The 25,820-nt window shown below is 44.1% G+C and overlaps 1 protein-coding gene and 1 long non-coding RNA gene across 3 annotated transcripts in view; one reads left to right on the forward strand and one right to left on the reverse strand.

Annotated features, from left to right (window-relative positions):
- The window catches only part of LOC129386215 (uncharacterized), a 72,695-nt gene extending 64,071 nt beyond the window's left edge, over positions 1 to 8,624 (reverse strand). For both annotated transcript variants that reach the window (XR_011893604.1, XR_011893605.1), the window contains exons 1-2: positions 8,279 to 8,624; positions 7,483 to 7,665 (exon numbers count right to left, since the gene is read on the reverse strand). This is a non-coding gene — a long non-coding RNA (uncharacterized lncRNA). The remainder of the gene's footprint in view (positions 1 to 7,482; positions 7,666 to 8,278) is intronic.
- Positions 8,625 to 8,927: 303 nt separating this feature from the next.
- LOC129386312 (5'-nucleotidase-like) lies at positions 8,928 to 17,761 on the forward strand. Its single transcript, XM_055074152.1, has 5 exons — positions 8,928 to 8,963; positions 10,378 to 10,561; positions 14,119 to 14,265; positions 15,668 to 15,874; positions 17,338 to 17,761. The coding sequence occupies exons 1-5, from the start codon at positions 8,928 to 8,930 to the stop codon at positions 17,517 to 17,519; spliced, it is 756 nt and encodes a 251-aa protein (XP_054930127.1). The 3' UTR covers positions 17,520 to 17,761.
- The last annotated feature ends 8,059 nt before the right edge of the window (positions 17,762 to 25,820 follow it).

The following is a 25,820-nucleotide window of genomic DNA, read 5'->3' on the forward strand; positions in this document are numbered from 1 at the left end:
CGTATTCTTGAAAAATGCCCCCGCTCGACACTCTTTCTCAATTTATGGAAGTAATACGCAGCACCCTACCTCAACAAATGTGATCTCTGAGCTTCGATGGTACACCTCAGCGTCAGAAAGTATACTTCGAGTCATGGATCGTTTTAGAGTATGTTATCCATTGTATAAACAAATTTCTCTCATGTATGAAGGATTCCGGAGTCATTATAGCCGTATGCTTTTTAACATATGCTCGGAGTTGCCCAATATAAGCTCGAGAAGTGACAAGCGAAAATTTTAGAAGCGTTTTTAGATTAGACTAAGGATAAGGGGAATTATACCTTTATAGAAACAAGGACGTCGTTTTTTATGCTAAGGTAAGATGCTCGCATTAAAAGGGGAAATGTTGCTTTCACGCCACCTGAATCCCGTATCCCGAAAGTGAGAGCAAACTGACATTTGAAATCATAGGGCTTGAGGCTTATTTTACCATGCGAATGTTTATTGCGTTTTACATCGTTGTGTGCGTAAAAGTACGTATGAAGCATGGCGTTTTGCAAAATATTTCTACGCTTTATCCCTACACCCTAGACCTTTATTTTAAATAAACATGCTAACCTCCCAGACAAGTCGTGCGTTCGTTCTTAGTCTATTTAATTTCATACATGTAAAAGAACGAATTTCAATTTTTGTGACCTTTGCTTACGTCTTGCTAACTGCGATAATATGTTCAGGATGAACTCACCGTACTTGAGACTCAATAATCTTCCTATGAGCCATGAATCTGTGTGGATTCTGACAATTATAACGTCATCCGCGTATCATGGTCCACTGTCTCATGTCTCAATGTAATGGTTTGTTACTGCAGCGTTGTCTGCTGTCTGTGTGCACGCTATCCGCTGCGTGTTTTTACTTATTTATTTTTTTGCCAACGTGATTTTGCTATGCGTTGGCATTGTGGTATGCGTCAGCATTGATTGCATCTTTGGAAAGGCTTTCCACACCGAGTTTTTTGGGTGCGTATTTTCGTCTTTATGTCCAATCGCTCCGCACTAAGTTAAAGTCGTGGCATTGCGCTCAAGGCGGCAAGCTAGTACTGCCAATGCTAATTTATTAGCAACAGCAGCTCGAATAATAAGTGCGGTATTCCGATTCACTTCTTGGATCACTTGACGTTGTTCATTTAAGAAGTTATCGCTGCCTGTAGGATTGCGCCAATTGTCGCCCCATGACTAGTCGAACATATAAATATTTACACATGGTACTAAGCATCGACCGAACGTTGCATCGATGGCACCCTGCAGCCCCAAATACTTTTTTGCCTTCGGGCCAAAAGAAAAGCAGCTGGCCAGAAAAAAAGTGGGTAAGCATCACCAACAGAAATGAAGCATTTCTCAAGCTTAAGCCACCCTTCTAGGCCCGTCATGCTAACTAGACTCTCAGGTGGCAGACATTACCTCTTTGCAAGGACGTCGTCACCATATTTTCTGCCGACTCGTCCATAGGGGATTACATGTGCTGCGATCGAAGCGTTGAAACTGTTCCTAAAATCAATAAAGCAATGTTTGTATTGCGATTGACGTAAAAAAATGACCTGCACCTAATGCTGGAAGATGAAAATACAGCATTTCAGACATGGTGAAATCTCAGCTGAATTGCGATATAAACGAAATTAAATCACGAAGTACCCATTGTCATTGCAGCAGTGTAACAGTATCGAGCCTCCTGTTTGCGCGCGCATTCTGGTTATAGCTGCTATTTATCGAGCACCAAATGACTCAGATTCCAGAAGTATCAAAGTGCAGGATGACTTTAGTATTAAAGAGCAGCTATAGAAGTCAATCTTTTTCTTAATAGTATGCGCGAAATTTGTGTAAGGCAAGTGGGATAAAAGCCTTAACGCTACAGTCTTAGTCAAGCCCCGGTTAACATCCCGTATACATATCCCGTACTTCTTGATATTAGCAGACAATGCCGTATATAAGCGGCCCTCAAAAGCAGTGGTAACCAGGACGAAGCTTCAGGCGTCCCGCTGGGCCACACACACGAGGCGCGCGCTTGAAAAAAATGCACACATGCACACTGTTAGAAATGGCACCAAAAACAATAGTCGCACAATTCTTACTCACCCCTTCCCCCCGTCACCTTCAAAGCCACCATAGAGGAAGGAAAAAGATAGGGGGGAGCATACGTCATACAGCAAGCCTTGGCAAGCAAACGCTCTGTGAAGCCACAGTGGTGGCCCAAAACGTGACCTCTTGCCTCGAGGTCACGGAGCAAGATCGAGATTTGCAGAGATGTTTGGTTACCGGCAGTTTATATTCGATGCGCGCTCGGCTTCCGACTCGCTTGAAGGGCTCTCTGATGCGGCTCGCCGAACAAACACCCAGAGTGCAACACCGTTATTCGACGCCACAGTCCAGAAACTTGAGTGCAGCATTAAGCGAAAGTGCTGCGGTGGTAGCAGTGTTTTTGTTTATTTGAAGAGTTTCAAATGGTTTCAAGTGGGTATTGAAAAAAAAAATGAACCGAAACTGCCAAACCCTACCGCGCACCACGTGTTAAGCCACCACATGCACTGGCTTCAATCGCGTTGCGCTATGCCAACTCCTATCTTTTTTCTACCTCTACGACAGCCAGTGCCGCTGCCCCACTACCACCTTCCCTCCCCCAGTCCCCCCCCACATTCCTAGCCGTTGCCGTGGCCGCCGGCGCTGCTATCATCCTCTCTCCCCCTTTTGCCGGCTCAGCAGGGGCCAGAGCAAACGCGAGATGAAATGTGAGCGCGTTATAACATGACGCGCACGAAAGGGTGAGAGAGAGAGAGTTATAATAAACTTTGGAAGGGAACGAGGAAGAGGAGGGAGTGCAGCAAGGTACCGTGTGTAGATCTTGTGAGCGCTGTTGCGCTTGGTGGCGTTCGTGCCTGATTGTGTTTTATAATGTCAAGGAATTTTGTGAAATGAAGACATTCTCAATAAAATGTTTCAGTGTTTTAACGAACAGGGAAATAAAGAACACGCGACACATATGCACAACCGAAAAGGGAACAAATGCTGTAGGGTATTATTACAAGAAATGGTAGAATTATTGCCATTAGGTTAGGTTTCAATCGAGGCGTATTTGTTCTAGATCAACATTAACGAATAAGAAAGTTGCTAGTGCGAACTGTTCACAATATATGGTTGCAAACTTTGTTCAACCTTAGCTACAAGGTATAGGCATTTGAGAGCTTAAAATTGTGGGTACCTTGGTGAGCCTGGAATTTTGTCGTCTTCAAGCAAACAAGTGCTTGCAGTGGTGGAGAGTAGTTGGCCAGCGCACACACAGGGTATCAGTCTGCTATTGCCTACTAGAATTTGTTTAACATATTTACGTGTGCAATGGAAAGAGAAACGGCTTTTTGGTACGGGCTCATATCTACTCTATAAGTAATACGAGTGTGATCATAGCAAGCGCCGTCGTCTGTTTCACCTGGTTTCTCGGGTGTTCCCACTGTTTTTTATCTGTTTCACACAGCTATGGTGCCAAGAATTTTTTATGCAAGAAGATTTTTGTGCAAGTTTAGCCTGTTCATTTGAATGAGTGGCTTCATTGTACACATTTAGAGACGACCTATGATACAGAAATAAATTTCAGCATTGCCATTTGTTGGGCGTGTTACACCATTGTGTAATTTATTTTGTTTCGACAAAACATCAGTAGGCAGAAAAACGTGGTTTATTCGCTGTTTTTATTAGCAGCTTATCGCACAGCAAGGCATTCAATATACAACACAATGTAGAGCTGAGTATCTCACTAATAAGTAGAAATGGGAGTACACTGTACTACGATCATGCATGCACAAGATAGTTGGCTACAATTTCTCATAGACAGAAAATTGCTACAGAGGTCATGTTTGTTTGCTGTGACAACACAACTCTACCAATGTAATTTGTGTCGTAACAGTTATTTGTGAAAAATAAGATGGTTAACACAAGCAAGAGATCCCCATTTTTTCGTACAAGTAAAACAACTTCCTTTTTTATTCCATACAACAGGTATACTTGCTAGCCCAAAATACGTGCTATACTTAGTAAATTTTCTGCATAGCACTCCCTGCGATAATGCGCTGATAAATATTTCGCAAATTACATTGAAAATGTCTGGAATATTTTTTTCATATCTAGTTGTTTTGCGATACGAAATGTACGACCACTAGAGTTTCAATCATATCTGCAACGTTAAGAACCAGGTATCATCACAGATTTCCTTACGAGCATATAAGATATTTCTTAAAATTTGTAGTTCACTGCATCATACTACACGTTTCATAAAATTTGTAATGCACGTAGTTGGTTCTATCGTCACCTAGGCATAAATGGCATATTTCTAAGACAATAACAACAAATAGCACCAAGGCTTTTTTGTTGAGAAACAGCAAATATTGGAGAAGCATGTGTCGAACGATGGTCGATCGTCAATTGAGCTTTGGCAAGGACTCAGTGAAGCAGAAAGGTATTATTGGACGAGTAGCTCCGGGCATGAAGAAATATTTTTAAAAGCAGCTCAAATCGGCTGCATTCAATGCGTCAGGGCAACGTGCTCAGAACAATTTTCTTTTCAATGGTTTTCAAGACCTTCCTTAATACGCTGAACGTAGATTATGCTCTGTCTAACAGAGCCTATAGGCTCAGTTTCAGGTGACCTGTTTGAAGCATAGGGTATCGGTATCAAAACTATGGTACAAATTTCATCATTCGCTGGACGTCATCAGTCATGAGAATTTCGATGTCGACACAATAAGGAGGCGAAAGCATTTCAACTTTCTGGAACACTCCTTTCTGGCACAGAATGCTTTTTTGAGCTTAGGATTATTAGTGGCTTTACCGGAAGTAACGCCTCCCCACCCCCTCACACATACACTTTTGCCATTTAACGAAACCACTGAAGTACATAGGGTCAAGCAACATTAGTACTTGAACAAATTTGTTGATGTAAGCTCAAGAAGATTCTTGCATCCAAAGATATGCTTATGGTAGCTGTGTAATAATCTTTAAAGAGGAGGGTGCAAGTGTGGTAGCAATGACTGCCTACGAAAAAATGCGCTGCACGAGGTGCATGAAAATATTGAAGAAAATATCTTAAATATTTCTGGCCTTTAACTACTGGAATTAGGGAAAGAATGAAATACCAATGAGACGATGTTTCCTAGTGTTCAAGCTTTTGGAACTTTCTTTTCGCAGCAAACTTCTCTCGAGTTGTTTTCCGAGATCTAGATTCATGTTTCTTTAAATAAAACATAAGCAAGGTATAACACAACTGCTGCTGCAAGTCTATGTGGCACTTATTAGAGCAAAACAGTTCTTGTAGTAGCATCACGGGTAGCTTTTATTTCAGTACTGTGGTCACCTCCAACAAGTGCGCGACAGGGTCACCGTGGTCCAAAAATCATTTCTCCCTGTCCTTGCCATCCTGTTGTGATAATGCGATGCCACCTGGCTTATCAAGAGTTGGTAGAACTCTAGGCTCTTATGATGCACCAACTTCTCTCATGCTTGCTCTCTGGAAATTTAATTTAGTTCTTTAATTTCGCCGACTTGCGATACCTTTGTGTACCGTTGCTCAGGCAGCTGATGACGCCTGCGGTCTCTGGTTGGTACATTTTCCACTTTTGGTCTGGCTGCGGCGGTGTAGAACATGTAAAGACTGATACATCATTATAACATCTTGTTGGGCTAGTCACACGTAGGCACACAGGACAAGCGCAGTATCCTGTCTATGCTTGAGTGGCACGTTCCATTGTAGAGCAAATTTCATTGGGGACAAATCCGTGCCATATGAAATGACTTCCCATTTACGGAAACACGACATGAAAAGCCTTTTCACTATCAAACTTCTAGTGCACCTGCCAAAAAACAGAACTGTTGACGCAAAATAGTACTTTCAATCCACGCAGGTCCTAATTATGATTAGTCGTAGTATTTCAAGTAGAAATATGCTTCCAAACTTAAAAAAGCAAAGTTCCAAGTTTTAGCGCTGCTACATAATCAAGTAACATGTCCATCATTGCTGGTTTCTCAATAGCTGGCTTAGAATGCTAGGCATGAGTTTTTTTAGAGTTAGTTTTCTTGATCAATGAAAGTATCGGATTCATTTTGTTAAGGGCTAGGTAAATGAACCTTTCATTTACTCCAGCTTCAGTTTTCAGCAAAAGACCCATCACGGGAAAATAAATTCCAAAAGTTTAAAGGCTGTTGGAAAACTGAGCATTGGAATTTTTCTCGGGAAGAATTTCTGCTATAAAGCGGCAAACAAAACTTAAGAAGAGAGCAGCGCGGGGCAAAAACTGGCTTTGCCGTATCGTATGCTGTAGCGCAAGCGGGTCGCGACTTCTTACGATTGTGAATTCGCTCATTGTCAACGAAAACTTCCGACTTTCTAGTTCAGCCTATAATCGGGCACATCGAACACCGCAGACGAGCAAGCGATAAAGTGAAACGGACAATTACACGGTTGCATCGATCTTCAAAAAGTGTACACCGTTTGGGTGGTTCCTTGCCCCACAACGATAATCGTCTTCCGTCTTGCCCGCATTTCCTTTCTTTAACGATGTGAGCCCGCTATTTCAAAGTCACGAATGGCACGCCCGTTATCAGCTTGACATAGCATTCTCGACAGGAAAGTAGCGAGCGCAACGTTTTGAAGAAACGCAAGCAAGGCAGATGACGATTATTGTTGTAGGACAAAAATACACGCCACAAGGCGCTACTGTTTTAAGAGTGTTGGCGCATGCGGAGCAAATTTTGCTGCGTAACGTCACATGGCTGCCGGCGCATTAAGAGACAACGGGGAACTGAGAGGGCTCGCCGTGCTCATGGCACTTGTGGCGTGCGCTGTCAGCTCGTTTCTGTACGAAAATAATGAACTGCAGAAGCACAGTTTCGCAACCACTAAAAACGCGCCCTAAGAATAATAACATTTTCCTCTGTTCATCACCCAAGTAGCGTTCTGTTTACTGACCTTCGTATTCTTTCTTTCACGGCGTTAAGAAATTATAAGATCACTTGTTTAGTTCGCAAAATACTCAACACCTTTACCTTACCCAACACCATATTTAACTTCCCACGTGCAAACACCAGGCAAGACACTAACTTTAACCCAAACCTTCCTTATTGCAGCAGTGTATACGGTGAATGATTAATAGAGTTCTTTGGCGCTATAACATGGAACACTGCCTATTGAAATAAAGTAACCAGAAATTTTGATCTTGTATGTAAACGCTTCTTCGTGTCTAGCCAAACGTAATAGTTCTTCCTTAAAAAAAGTACTTGTTCATGTAAAAAAATGTTCTTACTCATTGAGCAGATATGTATTTGGTTGACCTGTATATGTACTTTTGTGTATTGGGCCAGCTACTAGCCACATAGGCTATCGGTCCAAATATTTTTGTACACATTACTTGACTTGTTTAAATAAGGCTCACTTTTTGATTGATTGATTGATTGAACTCTTTTTGCTTACCTTCATTGATCAGGGGCCGCTCTTCCACTACAACAGTCGGTACAGCTGACCATAACAGATAGGGTGGGCGTATAGTCTCTTCCTGTGAAGTCGTCCGAGCAGAGGCCGTAGCCCTTATACATCTGCTCCCATTTCAACCCCTCCCGGACTTCCCATTTAGCGTAATTTCACCATATGTCACATCTGAAAAATGGTCAAAATACCGCATTGTCTCGATTACAGAACACCTAAAAGCGAAAGCAAACTTGAGAGTACGAAGAAGCGACGAAAAAATGCTGTCCTTCTGGCGCACGTTGAAAAGTGAAGCTCACCTCGGTCGTCATGTGCGTAGCGCGTAAATCCAACTTCTTGTAATTCAAAACGCAAACTTTGACCACTACATAACTGATTTTTTTTTTTTTTGGCTTCTGCCGTGGTCATGAACATTCATATGTGGTAATTTCACAACAAAGAAACTGGTCACCGGAATGCTCTATAGGCTAACCAGTTTGTGCAGCAAGCAAATACCCTCGGCAAATAAAAATTTCAAGTTTTCTACTCGTGAAAAAAAAATTAAGAACCACCGCTAACTTATACCGAAGCGATATTTCCATCTGCGCGTCGGCTGGCATCAATTGGCCCATGTGCAACTTTCAACAAGCAGCTTCAATTTCTTACAATGCGCCGCGGCAAACCAAAAAAAAAAACAAAGATATTCACTCGAAAGCAAGCGCGGAAGATCTTTTGTTTCGTCCTATAGCTGTTTTGTAAGGATACGCTCGTTTGTTCATAACGACTGCAGAAAAAGTGTACTTACCTCTCGTCCGTTGGGAAACAGAAAAATTTCGCCATGCTGGTCCTCCTTGAGACGCCACATCATAAAGCCGCGCAACACGCCTTGTGTGCTTTCCTTAGTCTTTTCGGTCATTGCCGGGACGTTCGCTGGCACACAAAGAACGTTTTGAACCGCAGTGCGTGTGAAAAAACGTGCACTTGCATAGAGAGCGGCAGGAGCAGACGAGCAGAATGGCAGCCGTAGTGATAAGTGCCAGAGCGCCGCACATTGGCGGAACAAGTGAAGCGACTGAATAAAGATATAACACGGCAAAAAGCAATATAGGCAAAAGCACATTTCAATTTTGCACATAACTGCATCACCTTACTTTATTGCTATGCAGGTTGACAAGATAGAGCGACGTATCCAAAGCTTACTGCATTTTTCTTTAGCCAACAATGTCATAGAGACGCTTTATTTGCACAAACCGAAACTAGCCCCAGTGTCCACCCACTGCGCTACACGCAGCCGCCGCCGGAGTAGGACGCCCCTTTCATAAAGTGTGCTCGTTTCGTGCGTCCTATTATACATGTATATGAAATTACTGCGATAAGTTTACATGGAAGGAGGAGGACGGTGGTCGTATTGCTTGCTTGGACGTCCTCGTGGAGCAGATATCTACGGCTTGGACATGACTGTGTACAGTACAGTGGCGATCAAATTGAAGGTGATCGCGCGAACGTCGACCGGCGGGCCTTCCAAGCAGCATAGCGGCCGATTTCGGAACCGCGATGATAAAAATTGCGCTGACTTCTTCCCCTTTTATGCTCTTCGAGGCTGCAAGCGTCACCCTAAAGATTACCTCGCTACATTTTTGTGTTTGTTTCCCTTTCAAGGCAATGATGCGTGTGCGTCGCTGCCTCATGCATATCTTGGTTAACAATGACGCCTCTGTGCAAAATATGACACGTGCGGTGTCACCGCGGCCTGTTTTTAGGGCGTAAAAAAATAACGAAAAGCTGCGAGTGCGAAGACGGGAGTGGCAGGTGCTCAGGGAACTGCAAGAGAGAGAGAGAGGAAAGCCATCTGATGTTTTCCTCACGACTGACCGTGAGGACGTAACGTGACGCTGTTCCAAGTTTCGGTCGCCGCTCGAGCGATCACCTTTAAATTGATCGCGGCTGTACAGAAAGCCTATACACACAGGCACCTACCTCACTTTCGACTCGCAACATCCCATCAGCCATAAGAGCTCCATGGCAGCGTCTTTGTTGAATTGGGAATTTCGACTGTGTTTAGGAGAAGACCCTTGGAAAAAAGAACTGCGGACAATAACGAATGATGTTGCTGGCAACATGTCAGCCCCGTCAACGTTTGCGGAATCAAGTACGCCGATGAGCCCTGACACCTAAAGACAAGTCCTCGAAAAAAGAAAAAGTAAAACGTGTACCCATTCCTTACGCGCCTGGAACAACCGAAACACTAGTATGAATATTTATACACTATAGCGTTCTAATTGTTCATGTGTCTTCAAATAAATTGAGAAACTGTCTTGTCCACGGAAAATATGATTTGGAACGGACACGTTTCCCGGTATTTCTTTATAAGATACAGTGCGGAGACTGTGAGTCATCATACATCTGCGAATTCATGAACGTTATAAAACGTGTCAGACAACACCAGAGTGATGTGACCAAAGGGCACTAGCCTCTAATGCATTAGCCGAACACATTGCTAACACGGTAAACTGCAAATCAGCGCAAATGGTCGCCAGTGAAAAATCCCTATTTTCCTGCCTTTTTTCTAAAATCCGTCGGTATACAACCTACTGATCACATACTAAACCGGACACGTGACAATACGCCTGATGTTTATGCAAGAATGCTTAATGTCACTTCTTAAAGGACAGCATTCTCTACTTTCGCTCTATTGTGAAGAAGAGACCAGTAGGGGTACCGAAACATCGTTTTTTTTCTTAATATCTGTTTTCTGCTTCTGGCGAGTATTCATTTTCCTAACAAAATATTTCCTTTGTAGCAGATTTGGGGGAGCTTGTGCAGCAGATAGCTGATGCAGATTGGCGTAGATTTGGCGCAAGTAACCCTTTTGTATGACCTTACACGCTGCGTATTTTCTTGCAGGTATATATTGACAACAGCAAGGAAAGCTGCCAGACGCGCGAGTGCAACGGTGGAAACCTGCTCGCAGACGCGGTGTTTGACTACTTTTCTGAGGTGGCCGTCGCCGGCGCCTGGAGCCAAATTAATGCCGTGGTCATTAACGCGGGCTCCTTGAGCAGCAGCTTCGATGAGCGAACCAAAAGTGGTGCGTAGAGGCAGTTTGGTTTCAATTAGAAGGCAATTCAGCCATAAAACGCGTTGGTAGAGCCAATCTTTATACCATTTCTTGCGCCGTGCAAAAATGTCGCGCTAATGCAAGGAGAGTACCTCTCTGAGACATTCTTTTGCCGGCAGCAAACTCTAGCCAGTGGACATGTTGACAACATTTGTTTCGAAGGGGCCAGCTCCTGAAACAGTCGTAACGAGGGGCTCTCGTGCTCTTAACCTCGGTAATTTTGCGGTGCAGGTAAACTAAAGGATACAGTTAGATAACAAAAATAACAGGATGACAAAACATAAAATAAAACGTCTTATAAGTTTATATCTATGATATAACCAAACGGTTTGACAGCCAGTGGTTGGCAAATGAAACGCGACATACTCAGACGTAGTCACAAAATACATTAGTGCTAACAAAGATCCCTAATTCCCGCCATATTAAGTTATTCCGCTTACCAGGACCCTGAATCAATAAGATCAGGCGCATACTTGCTCACTCGGATTCCGACTCCATGAAAATGAGACCCGGCCAGGTCCACTTAGTCTGACTCACCAATATCACACTCAGGTAGGCTTACTCAGACTCGCGGTAGCACGGATTCACGCTCAGTCAGGCTCATTGTTTCACGGCCTCGTACTTACTCGCGGACTCAAATGCACTGATGGAACTGTGGATTTATACTGATACTCACAGAATCAGATCGACTTAACTGACTGAGAATCACAGCCGCGTGACTCGACCACACCCAAATCGCAAACTTGCTATAAGTGTTGCTCGATTCGAAGCCGGATCTATAGCGTCAGAAATGGATGTGATGCTTGGAAAACTCTGTCGTGAGCATCCTCACTACTAACGCGTAAGCATACCAGTTAAGGATTGACTCTCAGTTGCGGGATGTTAGTCCGAAGGGTCGTGAGTTTGTGTCAGTCGAGGTGGGTTGGTTTGGACATGATCCTGAGTCCGTGTGAGTCTCAGTGAATCAGATTTGACATGAGTATAGTAAGTCCATTGCTTCTAGGTTTGTCAGGATCGCATGCCATTCTGTGTTTTATATAGTGCGAAACTATATGCGAGGATCACATCACCGCCTAAGCTCAAATAAATCGAACTCTATGTCTACGAGCGGTTTTCCCAAGAACTAGTAAGCCGAAGTGGGTATATGGTGAACAATGAACTTGTATGTATAGAATCAAATGTCTGAAACTGTAAAGTGTCTGGACATAAAGCAAATCGTGTAAACGTTCATGTTTAAAATCAGGATTCTAGCAGAGTTTTATAGTGTGTACGCTAGTTTGCATTCGTGAGTGCCATTGTTGTTGAAACACGTGCACTTACGCGATTCCGTCACTGAATATCCATATGCTTAAAGACAACAATCTTCTCCCACCGAACAACATACACACAAAGAGATCCACACAGACGCACACACTTTAGTAAGAAATAGAGGGGCCAAAATATATTGCGGCGGAAGGTAGAATGCGCAATGAACGCCATTCCGTATGATGATTTCTATCATTAGTGAAAAACATGCCTTGCAGGTAAATGTTTCCTAATTAGTGCAGCACTATTGGCCTTCCCTCGGCGCTTTTTATTTCGGTGTAACTATCATGTGCCATACGACGCCGTACACAGATGTATATAAACTTGCTTTCCTGCGAAATATAAGGAAAATATTGCCAGTGATTTCATGCATGTTCCACGCATTCGTCTCTTCATTCAGCCATGAAGTGCGACGCATCCCCCGCCGTAGTCGCTTAGTGGCTATGGTGCCGGCCTACTAAGCACGAAGTCGCGGGGTCGCAACCCGGCTATGGAGGTTGTATTTCGATGGGGGCGAAATGCGAAAACAACCGTGTATTTAGATTTAGGTGCGCATTAAAGAACCCCAAATTTTTGGAGCCCCCCACTACGGCGTGCCTCATAATCAGGGAATGGTTTTGACACGCGAAACCCCATAATTAAAAAGAAAGGAGTGCGACACCGTGCCCCGACGTAAGCTATGCCGGCCATTTTCTCATTTGTTTGCGTGCATTGACACCCCTGGCTTACTTATTCTCATTAGGCGGCCGGTGCGATTCTCCCCTTGTTAAAACTTGTCACGTTCCTCTCGTAACCACGATATCACATGTACTGTTTTGTTCAAGTTCAGCCATGAAACCTCCCAGATTAAGAAACTTAGGTAGGTCTCTGTTTTCTAGTGTCTCTTGAACATGCTATTAATTTTTGTAGACGCTTTTATTATGCCTACAGGGCCCGTTTGTTTGAATATCGAAGGGATCAGAAAATATTTAAAATGTGGAGAGGAAATTTGGTGAGTGAGATGCCTCCCATGACTTCACTGATGCTAGCTTTGTACTGCCTTCTAAAGTCGCAAGCGCCGCTTTTGGCCCGTGAGATTTTTGGCAGAACGAAACAGCGAGTGGTGGATGAGTCATAATTGTTTCACGAAGTGCCTTACCACAATACATTGCTTTCTCATCTGGCAGAAGAAATAGCACTCTATGACATGTGCTTCGTAACTAAATCTATATTGTATTGCCAAATAAGCTGGCATTCGCCTAATATTCAAAAGGAATAAAACAGAAAATGACGTTTGGAGGCGGCTACGGGTCCCTTGTCCATGCTCTATAGCCTAATACCCATCCACTATAGCCCAATTTTACCTATATGGTGAGAAAACTGCACACGGAATCGAAATCGGGCGAGACCTCCAAAACAGGTTGCACGCAAGCGCCTGTTTGTAGCATTCCATTCTTTGGTATTTGTAAGGTCCTAATCTGTCGAACCACGGTATGCCATTGTTACGGTTGTAAAGCCACGAATTAACTTATTTCAAATGATTATTCTGTGGAATGCGAGTGGTTGCTTTAGGATCTCCCCCACGATAAGAATGGGCTCTTTCCGTGTAGGATTGGCGACGGTATAATTTAAATGTAAATGTCATAATAAGACAAAAGTATATAGCAACTAATTGCACGCACACTGTTTATAAGAGACTGTACATCTTTCAAGCATATAATGTGTCGCCAGGCTTGTCGTCAAGGTGCTCAGGGTCTCCTCGGAAACCTTAAATCAGAAGCCTTATAATTCAGAGTGTTGCGAAGCAGGCAAAAGCACGGCAACGGCTCTGCTTTCTCGAGGTAACTAAAGCAAACTGAATGGCCGCGGCAAGAAATGCAATCTGCCCTAGTCCGAGTTTCAAGCATGACGTCGTATACGTTGTGCGCCTTGCGCGTACTGTGATGCCTGAATTATAGTTCTCCCATAGCTACCCACAATTTCACCGCTTTTACAAAACAACCCGTCATTCTGACGCCGAGCTGTGGTGCAGGGCGACTTTAACTCATGCTTTTAAAGTTACACCTTCTATATAGCTATATTTTGGAAATTTCAGCTGCGAATTCAGTCAATGCGTACGTGGTCCTTTTCACACAATTCATTAGAAGGATATGTCAAATGAATTGCGTGGAAAGGACCACGTACGCTTTGACTGAATTAGCAGCTGAAATTTCCAAAATATGATCCACTTTCTTTCGGTGCAGGAGAGGTGCGGCTAGAGGACGTGTTCCAGATGTTCCCGTACAACGACCACTACGTCTTCGTCACGATGCGGGGGACCACACTCCAGAATATGATGGAGCACTCGGGCAGATATACCTCGCCCTACACGAAGTTTCTGCAAATCTCTGGTCAGTTCTCGTTCGCGCGAGGTGGTTCGTGACTGGCATAAAATGTTGTCATTTTACCTCCTACCACCCATTCACGCGCAGACACAGAAAAACAAAGACTGATTATTAAACAGCACCACCTATGTTGTCCCGCGGATCCGCTCATGAAGTTCTGAATATGCAGCTGCCGTCTATGAATTGTAAGTTAACTATGTCACCTTTCAAATGATACTTAGTAAGGCCACTATGACGAAGAGTTTATAAACTTGAATCTGTCGATGCAGGTGAGTTACAGAATACATTGTCTTTATCACAAGGCTCTGCCACCACCTTGAGAAAATCTGAAACTTCTGTGTTGACGCATTCACTTGGATAACGTAGCTTCATTGTGTGTAGATGTATTACGGTATAATATTTTTCTGTTTCATAAAGGAACATTACAGTAAAGTGATGATGAGGCTAAAATAAAACTCGTGCATTATGATCCAATAATTCTGTTTTCTATGTGTTCGCAGGAAAAGATCGTTTGTTATGCTGTAAGGAGAAAATAGCACAGGAAACTTCTGCTTTTCAATTTGCAGCGTGTGAGACCGAGATAGTTGGTATTATATGCTGAAGTGACTAGCGCAAGAGTGGATGCGGGACACTAAAAAAGTGACAAGGACAAGCGCAATCCTTGTCGCCACAAAAATTTGCCACAAAAGCGCGTTACTTGTACAAATCCACGTCGGCAATAGCGACGATTACGTTTCTAGCTTTCAGTAGCTCAGAGTTGTCAATATGCCGACGCTATGTGGAGAACGTCGGCCATCTCGCATTTAGCAAGTACACCCAGTTCTGCATTCTCAATATTCGACTGGAATTTCTCTCTATGGCGGTACTGTGCGTGACCTTCAAGTTCAGCAGCTTTCTACAAAACGACCATTTCATATTTTATGAACCAGAGCTTCGGGCCAATGGCGTATGAAGATTTATTTTTGTACGCCGGGCCACGGCCAGCGTACGGCGTGACCATGGCCGTGAGCGAAAAACCTGCGCGCAATCGCGAATGGGCCATGTATGTCACACGTGCGCATGTTTTGTTGTCGGCCCCGTGTCGCTGAGTGCGATGAGTTTTACGTGCATTCATTTCAAAGCTGTTTCTCTAGGTATCATGGATTCGGGCCCGGTTTCTTTAATGGAGAAGATGCGAAACAAACATAGATCAGGCCAGCATCAGACATAAAAAGAAAGACATTTTTAGTACCCACCCAAGGCATGAATGCCAGCAACGGAAGACAGCCTCACACGACGCAACAATTAAGGAACTATAGAAATACGCAAGAAATGCCGAGAACATTTTTCTAACATTGCTTTTGTAATTGACACTATTTCTTTGTTTTTCTCTCTCTCTCTCTGACTTGTTGCACGGTGACACGAGTAGGCATGCGTGTGCGGTACAAGGCCAAGGCTGGTGTCAACGAGAGCATCGTGTCCAGCCTGCTCATCCTGTGCACGTCTTGCCGCACGCCCACATACGAGCGCGTCATTTCGATACAGTGGTACACGGTGGCCATGAGTCGGTTCCTCGCTAACGGTGGCGACGGCTACGACTTCACGCGAGTGCCACGGGGCTACAAAGTTCCAAGCAGTTGAGTGATGCACTGACTTTTGTGTTTTACTCTATAGACACTCTATAGATGACCTTCGCATGGCCAAATGGGCACCTTTAAGCGGAAAGTTCCACCCCATGTTTTGGACTCCGTGGATGGAAAATGAAGCAAATGACAGTCCGGATTAGTTATGCTGACAGCGGTATGGAGACAGTGCATGGACGATCGCGACGACGAGTTTCGTCTTGTTGCGGTGTTTTCACTTAGGATATTAACCAACTAGCTGAAACCAATGTTAACAGCGAGCACCTGTCGATTAGCATGTCATGGGTGGCTTTAAGAAATACGTAGTTTCAAATGATTTTTAGATCTTTGAAAACTAGATTGCTGTCGCCCGTACAACTCATAGTACATGTCTTTACGAGATAAGGATATAATATGCATGTGTCTTGCTCCTTTTGTGTTACTAATATAAAAATTTTCATATATGTAGTCTGCAATGAATCATGTATTAGTTACATAATTTCTTTCCCACGTTTCGGCCGGGGTCCAGCCTTCATCAGGAAATCGTAGCGCGGCCGAAACACCGGAAAAATTAATGTATTCGTTTCATGCGTCCTTTCATTGAAGCCTTTAAGATCTAAGAACACTAAGACAAAGATGACTGTATATATATTGTTATATAATATTATATATAAATATATATTATTTGAAGGTGAATAATACAGCGGCAAAACTGTGATTGACGAAACGAACTTTCTTTGGGGGCGCTGTGCAAGTTGCACTCAAAGCACAGCGATAGCGGCGATTACGGTTGGTTATTGTTGGAAGTCTGATCAGCAGGTCAAGCGCGACAGCTTTCATAAACGAGTCATGGAATGTTCCAGATTCATCGCTGGGGCCCACGTGTCTTCTGGAAAGTACTACGCAAATCGCGCCTCTCATAAAATTATATTACAAAAGCTTCAGTGACAACAGACAACGAATAGAACCATCGATAACATTCGAGAAACTACCAATACATGGAGGGGCGTCCTGCGCTGAACGATAACGTTTAATATTTATTATCCGGTGGAAAGCGGTCACTCGAAAAAGATAAACAAGTGCACCTGTGAACATATATATATATATATATATATATAGACCATGCCCTCCGTGGGATTAGACATGACAACCTTCGCATTATGGGTTCAGATCTCACCGGCGGCCTGTTGTGTGTTCGTCCGCTTTTCCTTTCCCTTTCCTTTCTTATTTTCCAATCTATAATTCCCCCTTCTTGATTGTCGACTCGCCTCACGAGGTTGTAATCACGCACAGTTTCTCGTCTTCTCTCTATCCCTCTCTCTCACAAACACACATTTAATACAGAGTATCCCATATGTATTTGACAGAAGCAGATTCAGTCATATCGTTCACAGTAGTGTATAGTTTCAAAGTTCTACATGAACCAGTGTATTCGACGCTCTGATTTCCTTTAACTTCATTATGTTCCTTGACGCAGACATAACCGACGACATCATAATGCGCCAGTACCTGAAGAAGCGCTCACCCATCATGCCCATGCTGGATGGCCGTATCTCCCACCGGAGTCGTACGCAAGCGCTCGGCGCCCCCTACTGGACGTGGATATCACTGCCGGGCCTGTGGGCTGTCGCGGCAGTGGCTCTAGTGTCCTCCGCCTGAACGCGCTTCTGCAGCGCCCAAAGCTCGTTCGCTCAGTGCATCGTTCCTTATTCCATCGGAGCGTCTGCAAGCGCATTCATTTTCCTGTTCCATGTCCTGCGTACATTTCCACGAGGACGCCCTAACTTTGTGTAATTCAAATCTTCATGCCTGCCCGTCGTCCTTGTACACGTGCTGTGCCTCTTTTTTTTTATTTTCAAGTTGCCAGGCTTTTCTTTGTTAAAATCGAGGTATTATGCGTATTCACTGTTCCTGTACAACCATGTATGATAAGAAATGTTTGCTGATAACAAGAAAGTTCGTCGGGCCATAACAATAGTAGCGGGACGGATTACCAGCGAAGCTCTTTAGGCTGCACATACGATATGAAATCATAGTTCTTTTTTTTTATACGGCACCGCACTGTGCCGACACAGGTGCCGCCGTGGTCCCCGCACCTCCTTTGTATCTGCCGCAACTAAGGTCCCTGGATATCTATTTTATTTTCTTTGACGCGGCCGATGAATCTCATTGGGCGAAGCTCATTTCTGGTAGAAAGCCACTTCCGGCATCATTGTTCTTCCTAACACAGTCACTTGATCAGTGCTGCGAGCGAACTTCCGGGCAGGCTAAAGACGCACTATAGTGAGCAGTGTTTCTGTACACCTTTATCTTTTCGTCTTTTGTTCGTGCGAAATTTTTTGGGCGGTCGACGCGACCAGTCTCTAAATCGCCTAGAACCTGCAGGGTGAGGCGTATCACAGCGCTTGACGCTTTCGGCCGTTGGCACGTCCTAGTAAGCAGCTGAATTTTGACACATTTAAGATTTTTAATTGTTTATATCTGTCGCGGCCGCCTTTTAGCACGCTGTATTGACGCCAAGCGTAGTTTCCACCTTCCATACGTAGCTTTCGAACTTCTTATAACATACTTCCTTGATTCGGGTCACGGTGGCAGCGGGTCCGTACGGCAGAGGAAGTAGACGTCGCTACACACATACAAAAAAAAAGCTGTAATAGGCAATTCAGCCACAACCGCTGCAGCAGCTGTGCCGGCAGCTCCGATGCGTCTGACGTTACAACCACAGAAGCGCATGGTCATGTGCACAGGCGCCGCGACACACTCTTCCTTGCCCCTCTCATTATTCGTCAAACAGGGTCCGTCGGCCGGTGGACCGACCCTTGAAGAAAGGTCGGCCCACCAATATATATATATATATATATATATATATATATATATATTGGTGGGCCGACCTTTCTTCAAGGGTCGGTCCACCGGCCGACGGACCCTGTTTGACGAATAATGAGAGGGGCAAGGAAGAGTGTGTCGCGGCGCCTGTGCACATGACCATGCGCTTCTGTGGTTGTAACGTCAGACGCATCGGAGCTGCCGGCACAGCTGCTGCAGCGGTTGTGGCTGAATTGCCTATTACAGCTTTTTTTTTGTATGTGTGTAGCGACGTCTACTTCCTCTGCCGTACGGACCCGCTGCCACCGTGACCCGAATCAAGGAAGTATGTTATAAGAAGTTCGAAAGCTACGTATGGAAGGTGGAAACTACGCTTGGCGTCAATACAGCGTGCTAAAAGGCGGCCGCGACAGATATAAATAGAAACACACGCTCTTACAACGCCGAATTTATGTGCCTCTATTTGGACCTAAGATATAAAGATATTCATTGCACAAAGACCGGACAGCATTCCGTACGTCAAAGAAAATTAAAACCATTTGCTCACACGTATTTCTGGCCATGGCGAGTATACTGGTATGAAGGAAACATCGAAATGATAATTGAGTAACAGTTAATGAGTATGGTAATTACTTTATTAGTGATTCATTTGTTGAACAATTCACAACTGAGCGCTCCCTCAAGAATATTAAAAAGTAAACGCTGGTATGGGCTGTATGTTGGTTTTACAGCACTAAATCGAAGCTCTCAGACACTGAATTCGGCGTATCAAGAATGATACGTTAGGTTTTGTGGGGTTAAACTTATTTTTGCGTGTTGGCGGGGCACTTGAAGCCTGCTTCACCTCCGCCGCGTGTCATCCCGGTACTGTACTATCTCCGGGATCGGTCCACGCATTCCTTTCCACGCGCCGTGATACGGTCGTAAGCCGGCCAGGGTACCCCCTGGAAACGAATGCGGGAGATGCAAACCGGAGCTAGAGATGGAGATAAACAGCTTCACTGTAAAGCTTCAAAGTGAGCACTACTTTGGCAGACATCGTTGTAAGAAGAAGTGATGAGCTTAAAACTCAAGATGAACAATGCCGTTTGGGAACAGCTTAGGCAATTCATTGAATAAGTAAGCGGTGATCGTTGCGAGTAACCGTCTGATTACCAATGAGGAGGGAAAGCCCAGTGGAGAACGGCCGAGAATTTCATTTCATAGACAAGATGAGGAAATTTGGAGCGACGCGGGATTTTGTTTTGATGACAAAACATATTGCTAAATCAAGCGGTCCTAAGCCATTACACTGCATCAGCCTTAGGAGTTTAATAATGATGACATTATATTAATCGCGATGATACACAATGCTCTGCCATCCATTAGGAATTGTTCTCAGGGCAGTTTCATAATGAGTTAGTGTTTTAATAGCAAAACTATAATGTGTAACAATAACTGATATATCAAAGCACATTATGGCTATCGATTCTACTACCACTTGAAATCGTGCAATGCATAGTTTCGTAGAGCAAGTTAGGTCCTCCTTTGTAGATGGTCCTTTACGCATGGTGCTTGTTTATTAAGCTATTTGTTCTCTGTGTTTGCGTAACATATTAAAATATTAGGCGAAAGTGAATTTTCGTAATAATACCAATAGATGTCCACATTACCTTACATGTAAATATATGTTATGCAATGTATGCCTGTTTAACGACGCATTGCATTCCCCTAAAAGCGATTCCCCATAGCGTACGGGCCCATCCCGAAGAGAGTCACTTTTTGTGCCAGACGCTCACCATATAGTGGCCGGATAATCCCAACAATCAGCCAGCAGCAATAGAACTGAAAACAAGGCAAAAAACGAGTGGCCTTTCTCGCTTAGCCAGAACGCGCTTCTTGTGCGGTACACAAGTGGTTCAGTCTGGCATGAAGCGCCATTTGAAACAGGGCAGCTGTGTTGAATATTTCCGGGTATATACATAAAGAAAGCCTTATTCTGCGGGAGCATGCATGCATTCTGGTGTGCCCTTGGCGAAGAGGTGGAGAAGGAGGGTGGGGGGGAGGGGGGGGAGGGAGGCACAGGGGAATCGGAGGGGCGGGAACACCAAGCTTTATAAAAATGAAATCGCCAAGCTGGCTTTTACGACGCTGCTTGAAAAATTCACGAATCTGGGCCTGCTGCTAGAACAATATTTTGTCTGCCAAGGTATCCAGGGCGACAGCCGCTAGACGTCACGCTGCCGCCGAGTTTGATTTTATATGCACGCGTACTGTGCGCGTTTGTAGCGGGGAGTGATGCGGTTCTGTGTATGTTCTCAGCACTGGTCTTCATAAATTAGCTGCTCTGTAGCGAGCAAATGGCGACGCATGTAGCATCTCAAATTAAAGATATGTTTAATCGCAAATTTGTGCGCGGTCCATCCACGACTATGAGGTGACACATCCATTTACGAGGTCACACAAGCACTAGACCACAAACCCTATAACGCCACTGATATATCAAGTGTGGCATAAGTTCAATAACTCAATTTTACAGCACAGTGCAGTCAGAAATTTTGAGGTTCGAAGTCAAGTCTGTAGTTAGCGGCGTTACACCCTAGCATCAAAGACTAAGACACAACTATTTGATGACTCGTTATTTTAATTGAGCCGGAATCGCTGTTAGCACGTCGTGGGAGACTTAGTTGTTTACAATGCACAACGCAGGCACATAAATGAACCATATAACACGTCCGAGCTAGAGTCATAATGACTGAGACGCAGGAATAGCGAGATACGTCACCTAGTGTATGTTTCAGTAAAAATTTAGTGTTTTTCTCGTTAAGGATGAAGCAATCACCTTAGTTATTGCTAGCGAGCATACTATTTTGTTAAGAATTCAAGAAGGCAGAATTTCAACCACCAATTTACGTGCACATAAAATGAAGCAGTCGTCTGCAGAATTAAAAACAATAGATGCGCATGTTGCCGATTTTTTCAATGTTAAGACATTGTATATATCAGCAACATTGCTGGTAGAATAAGGCTGCATTGTCTACACCAGATGTTCCTACAGGATTTCTATCTGCTGCATGTGTTTGATAATTTTAAGTCTCATGTCGTATCCCTAACCAGGATCAGAGAAGCTGAAGGGCTACTGCTAGAACATGACATCTTGTATATTCGAAATAGCACGTTATCTTTAACTCTGGCAAATATTTGCTGGAATACAGGTGTAGTTATATGGTCTCAACTCTCCCCTCCCACTCCCGACCGCTATTTTCTTCTCTAAAACAGAGTTTTCGTGCAATCACAGATACTACCACTCAGCAAATTCTGAATTCCCGCTGCCCCACAGTTTGTCAAACCAAATGTTGATACCTTAAAGTCTCCACTGACCGGCAATTACAGATTCTTACAAATGTTGGTGTGAAATGCGGGCAAATGATTCAGCTGAGACATCCCATCCTTTTAAATAGTATATACTAAGTTAAAATTTTAGTTTTATGTCAAAGGGTCGAAGCCATTGGAACCTCGAAAAGTACATGTGAAACAAGCGTGTTTGTCTCCGGCAGCCCGATTTGGAATGCATAACGTTGATGGCGCGAGGTACCCATTTCTAAAAGAATAAGTAGTAAGACTTTTCCGCCTAAAACACCAATGTCCAACCCCCTTCTTCATGATAAGATAATCTTTGTTTCTTCTGATTTTTCAGACCTGTCAAAACCACTCCATGAATTGTTTCACCAGGAATCTCCCCACTTAGCCAAAAGACGACGTGCTTTTTTATCGATGGCCACTTACTACGGTGGAGGATAACCCCCCCCCCCCCCCTCATGTAAAGCAAGCTGTAAAAAAAAGAGACTTCTATTTACGACAAAAAGGACTTACTTCCCTTCTAAATAACTGCTGGCGGAGTGAATGCACCTGTATAAGTTTTTCTCCCGCTGTACGAAGTAACTCTTGACATTTTCTAGCTTAATGCTGTTGAGCGCTGTCTGCAAAGTTGCCTTCACCTCGTGTACATTGATAAATCCCCATCATTAATTGAAATTTTTTCGTTAATAATAAAGAAAATACTGACAGAGTAGTCGGCCCAAAGAACAGATGTGTGGGCAACGCCGGCCCATACCTAATAGGCATTAAAAACAGATAGAGCTCCGGTGCCATCGTGATGGAGCTACCCGACACCCGCACTCCACAATTTGAAACGTTTCCCCGTCATATTGTTTCTTAATCAGCCTAATAATTCGGAGTGAAATTGGTCATTGGCACGTGAAACGAAGATGATCGTCTTTACGCAAGTGCACTCGTCGCATTTTTTTTTTAGTAGTAATGAATAAGATGTCTCCAACTGGCTCGAAATTTGCTTGATTTCGGAGTCATACCCATCGCATCAGCTTACTTCACCTGTGAAGACCTTTGATAGAAGGTGTGCGCCACTTCCGGCGTGATTATTCGAGATCCTGGAACAAAGTCAAACAATGTGTGTGTCTTGCTTTTTGACCTCTGTGAGCAGGCCCGAAGCAAACATCCTGGCAAATCGTCTCATGCCTATTTCCACTCTCGTATACAACTCCCGTGAGCTCCAAGGAATGCCCGCAGCTTCTGAAATGTTGTCATTTGTGTGATGATGACTCTCCTTATTCTTTCGTCAAACCTTTTCGACGGTCTCCTATTGGTGCGACTGGTGGAAGGACAGCCAGACTGAGCTTGGACTTTAACGCTGTTTCCCCTGTTGATAACACCCCGAACGACTCAAAAACTTGCACACGGCTCAGTGCCCCCTCCATAAACGGCGTTCGAAGCATTTCAAGTGTTTCTTTGGTAGTTTTCCCAAAGAGAAACCAACACATCAAGGGTATTCGCTGTTCGTTACGAACAGATGCCACGATTTCGCAAGAGTAGCGCGACGACTGTTAACATAACTGACACCACAAACTAGTACCATATTATATGGTGATGTCGCCTTGGCTACTGACTTGTGAAGTGTCCATCTACAACTACCTAATGGCAGAACACAGCAATGTAATTATGAAAGGTTCTATCGAACCAGTTCGTTCTTGCTTTTTTTTATCCCCACTCGTACCTATAGGTTTTGCGATCTACAATATTCTATAAGGTCCAACAACCAGCTGGACTTTGTAGGAATGAGAAAGGTCAGAGTGTAAATTTTGCCTTGAGTGAAGTTGGTCGCGTTCGTTATGACTAAAAATTACAATGTGAGGTTATACGTGCCAAATTAACGATCTAATTGTGAGGGACGCGATAATTGGGGGCTTCAGATTAATTTTTATCACCTGGGGTTCTTTAACGTGCACCTTAATCTAAATACACGCCTGTTTTCTGCATTTCGTCCTCATCGAAATGCGGCCTCGTGGCCTGGATTTTATGCCGTGAGCTCGTGCTTACCAAGGCAACACAAAAGCTACTAAAGCAACCACGGTGGTTTCATTCTGACTGCATGGTGGCTATTAGTTCTCATTGAAAGCTCAGATAACCCGTCGTTATATAAAAGAAAAAAAGGGGGATATTAAAAAAAGTTGACGCATCAGAAGGCGAAGTTGCTAGCAAGTCAACTTCTTTATCGTTTTGCGACTTGAAATGCACTTATGTGTAAGCGAGAATTGCGGAGTCAAAGAGCGGAAAATGGCCTGCGTCCGTAACCAGAGAGATAATGCCAGACATTACTCAAGGGTCACTCGCAGGCACTACGCCAATAGTACTTTAGAAGATGACGAGGGCGCTGCAGCAACAGCATATAAGACCAGCACGTCCCGTCGGGCGTCTGAGGATGTGCCGCTTCGCTTTCCCTGTGAGCTTTCGGAAATACGGGCTCTCTAAGTGACAGATTGCTGGGCTTGTGGTATACTGTAATGAAAGCAAAGCGAGCGTCCAGACACCAAAACTAACAAAGCGACGCTCAACTGTGGCTTTTTTAGCTTTTCTGTTATATAAGAACAAGAGTCAACAATCATACAAGAAAGCCATTATGTCGTCCGCACTGTGTGGGCGTCGTCTATCATGGCATAGGTTCGGCGCTACGTCCTGCTGTTTTATCGGCGCGCACTGCAATCCCGCAATGTCATCCTACGCGTTCGTGCCTCATTACAGTGTCCACTAAAACAAAAAAAAAAAGAAGCAGTTGCATAACGCGGTTTAACTTTCCTTGACCACAAAATGGTGATCACAGGAATATTAAACGAATGTTGTGATTTAAATAAAACATGTGAATTATTGCGAAAGGAGCAAAATGCGAAAACATCAAGTGGAGGGTGCAGAAAAGTACTATCTAACTGCCTTTAGATATTTAAGACACCGCTGTGTCTGCCAACACGGATATAGTCGTCTGAGTTGCAATATCGTGCTAACTTGGGCTGGTTGGTACATGTTTGAAGAAAACGAGTAACAGCGCTGGACAACGTGACGTGACTGAGACAGACGATAGCGCTTCGTCTGTCTCAGTCACGTCCCGTTGTCCAGCGCTGTTACTCGTTCTCTTCGGCTGAGTTGGGCGAGCCCGTTTACAAGCTGACAAGGCTATTTTCGTGGCCTCGATGCTCGCCACCAAGCCCCAACATACTTGAACCGTACACATACCGCATGGCTTACACACACCACACGCAACAATTCGCTCCAAAATTCCGCTGTGGTCACAATCCGTCCTGTATATTCCGTTGTAGAAGTGTACATACTTGAAATATTATTTCCCGATTCACGCATTTGACAGAACCAAGAGCTACGAATTTCAGCCTCTCCCCGATAACGCGAACCGCAGTGTAGAGTGGCGTTAAAGTGAAGACCTATCTTGAGCACTGCCTCTGTTTGCAGTGGTTGAGTTTTATGACTAGTGCTGCTAGGTTATGCGAAGGAATACATTTCAATGGAGCTACCTTGCGCAGTCATTGATTCGCGGCAGCAGTCTGTGTTGTTTCGGTAGAGAAAGCAGCGTTTCTTTATGGATTTTTGCTTATGTTTCCATCTGGTCTACCACTGTAGCTTCTGTGAGGCCTTTCGACGCCGTACACTGCCGTCCATATACGTTTTTCTGGCATACTACGATGCACGTAACGCTATACATGTATAGGTCGAAACGGCTACTGAAGACCTTGGGGAAGTGGTGATCGAGCGCACTGTTTATCCGTAATTGAAAAGAGTACTGGCAATTTAAAA

This window comes from Dermacentor andersoni, chromosome 4 (genome assembly GCF_023375885.2).
Source record: "Dermacentor andersoni chromosome 4, qqDerAnde1_hic_scaffold, whole genome shotgun sequence".
Classification (NCBI taxonomy): Eukaryota; Metazoa; Arthropoda; class Arachnida; order Ixodida; family Ixodidae; genus Dermacentor; species Dermacentor andersoni.